Raw genomic sequence first — 2,166 nt, forward strand, 5'->3', positions numbered from 1 at the left:
AAAAATCTGAATTATATAATATTTTCCTATTTTTAGTGAAATTTTCTATTTATGTTTATATGCATAATTTAAAAATCAACTTTAAAAATAGTGCTGGCTTATCATATGTGTATATTATATGTTTATTTACTAAGTTATATTCACATACAAAGTGATATGTTTATAAGAGCACAACTACCAGACAGAGTAACACTGCTCGATTCAACAGAAACAGTCTTTGTCCCATAGTTATTGATAAAGTATAAATTATAAAAGTACTCAACTGAAATATGGGACTAAGACTACTTTCCTATTGTTCATTATGTGTGGGCAGGGAGCTTGTGTGATTTATCTCTTTATCACAATGGCTCAATGCCAACATTCTTAAACATAGCAATTACAGACCATCTACTGCAGTAGAATTCAAAGCAAAATGTAAAGAACACAGACATGTTCATATTAGGTGATGGCAATTTTGCAATATACTTTTTAGTACTTACCATTTGTAAATGTGGTTTGGGAACCCATTCTAAATTGACATTCTAAATTGATTATTTTAGAGTATCTCTCAAATCGTTCATATATCAGGCCAAGAGCAGTCTCTTTTGTGATAGAAGTTTTCTGAAAGCTTTCTTCACATCTTTGTTTCTCAGGGTGTATATGAGAGGATTTACCAATGGAGTGACCACACAGTAGAACACTGAGATCACTTTACCAATAGTGAAGTTGTACTTGGCTGGAGGGCGAACATACGCAAAAATAATGGTGGCATAATAGATAGATACTACAGTGAGGTGGGAGGCACAGGTGGAGAAAGTTTTCTTCCGAGCCTCCCGAGAAGACAGCCTGATTATTGTGACCACAATGTGCCCATATGAGGACATAGTGAGAAGGAAAGAACTTAAAATCACAACAGAGCTACATGTATACCCCAAGGCCTCCACCAAAAATGTATCAGAGCAAGACAGTTTAAAAATGGGGTCTGAGTCACAAAAGAAATGGTTGATCTTCTGGGGGCCACAGAAGCTTAGATGGGAGATGAGTATAGTAGGTAGCAGAGGGGCAATGAAGCCCCCAATCCATGATCCAGCTGAAAACTGCAGGCACACCCGAAGACTCATGAGAACTGAATACCTTAAAGGGCTGCAGATGGCCAGGTACCGGTCATAGGCCATCACTGCGAGCAGGATGCACTCTGTAGCTCCCATGGAGAAAAAGAAGTAGTACTGGGTTATACAACCAAAAACAGAGATGGTAACAACCTGTGCGAGGCAGGTGGCCAGCAACTTAGGCACCGTGGCTGTGGTGTACCAGATCTCCAGGAATGACAGATTTCCTAAAAAAATGTACATGGGTGTTTGGAGTGTGACATCCGTGAGAACAATGAAAATAATAAGAGTGTTTCCCATGAGGGAGAGCAGATACACAGTGAGAAATATCACAAACAAGGTGAGCCGCAGATAGAGAACACTAGAAAACCCAAGAAAAATGAACTCTGTCACTGCTGTTTGGTTTGTTCCATCCATATCTCATTGTCTCTGGTCTGTAATAAACAACAAAGCCCAGAATATGGAGGATGAGCAATAATGGTTATTTGTGTATTAATTTATTTCCTGATGATCATGGACTCCTAATAATAAAGAAAGTTAAGGGCGAGCAATAACATAGTTGGCATCTTTATAAACATTTTCCATGGATTAGCTCACTTAATTTACAAAATAAATCTCTAAAGTAAATACTCTAACGATCCACTTCACAAATGAACAAACTGAGTAAATTGCTTATTCACAGTTGCAACACGTTAAGTGGGAAGGTGGATTTTTGTACCTAGGTAGGTTGTTTTAAAAAACTACAGTCCAGGACGATATATAAAATGTGGCTATTGGAAGAACATGGTTTTGTTTCAATGCTGAGGAACTAATATCCTTCCTAGCCAATCCACCAGTAAAGGCTGGTGAACATAACAGCCACAATCAGAGGCCAGTGGGTGGGGAAAAGTGTCCTTTAGTATGGAGGTCCTGGTCCATACCAGTTGCCTTCTGAATATAAAGGATTGGCTACAATTTTAACTCTGTGACCCTCATTATATGTCATCAACTAGGTTTGGGCAAAAGATTAGTATATGACTTCTCCAGAAAAACAAACAAACAAACAAACAAAATGAGTAAAATTCAACATCAATATGGA

The 2,166-nt window shown here is 38.0% G+C and overlaps 1 protein-coding gene across 1 annotated transcript; it reads right to left on the reverse strand.

Moving 5' to 3' along the window:
* Positions 1-563: 563 nt before the first annotated feature.
* LOC109259550 (olfactory receptor 6F1-like) lies at positions 564-1,505 on the reverse strand. The gene has a single exon (XM_019437150.2). It carries the CDS (start codon positions 1,503-1,505, stop codon positions 564-566), a length of 942 nt encoding a protein of 313 aa, XP_019292695.2.
* Positions 1,506-2,166: the final 661 nt, after the last annotated feature.

Source organism: Panthera pardus, unplaced genomic scaffold, assembly GCF_024362965.1.
Source record: "Panthera pardus isolate Hobbes unplaced genomic scaffold, ASM2436296v1 HiC_scaffold_1, whole genome shotgun sequence".
NCBI classification, from domain to species: Eukaryota; Metazoa; Chordata; class Mammalia; order Carnivora; family Felidae; genus Panthera; species Panthera pardus.

Coding starts and splice junctions, on each gene's coding strand:
- LOC109259550 (XM_019437150.2), bottom strand. CDS start 1,505: ATGGATGGAACAAACCAAACAGCAGTGACAGAGTTCATTTTTCTTGGG.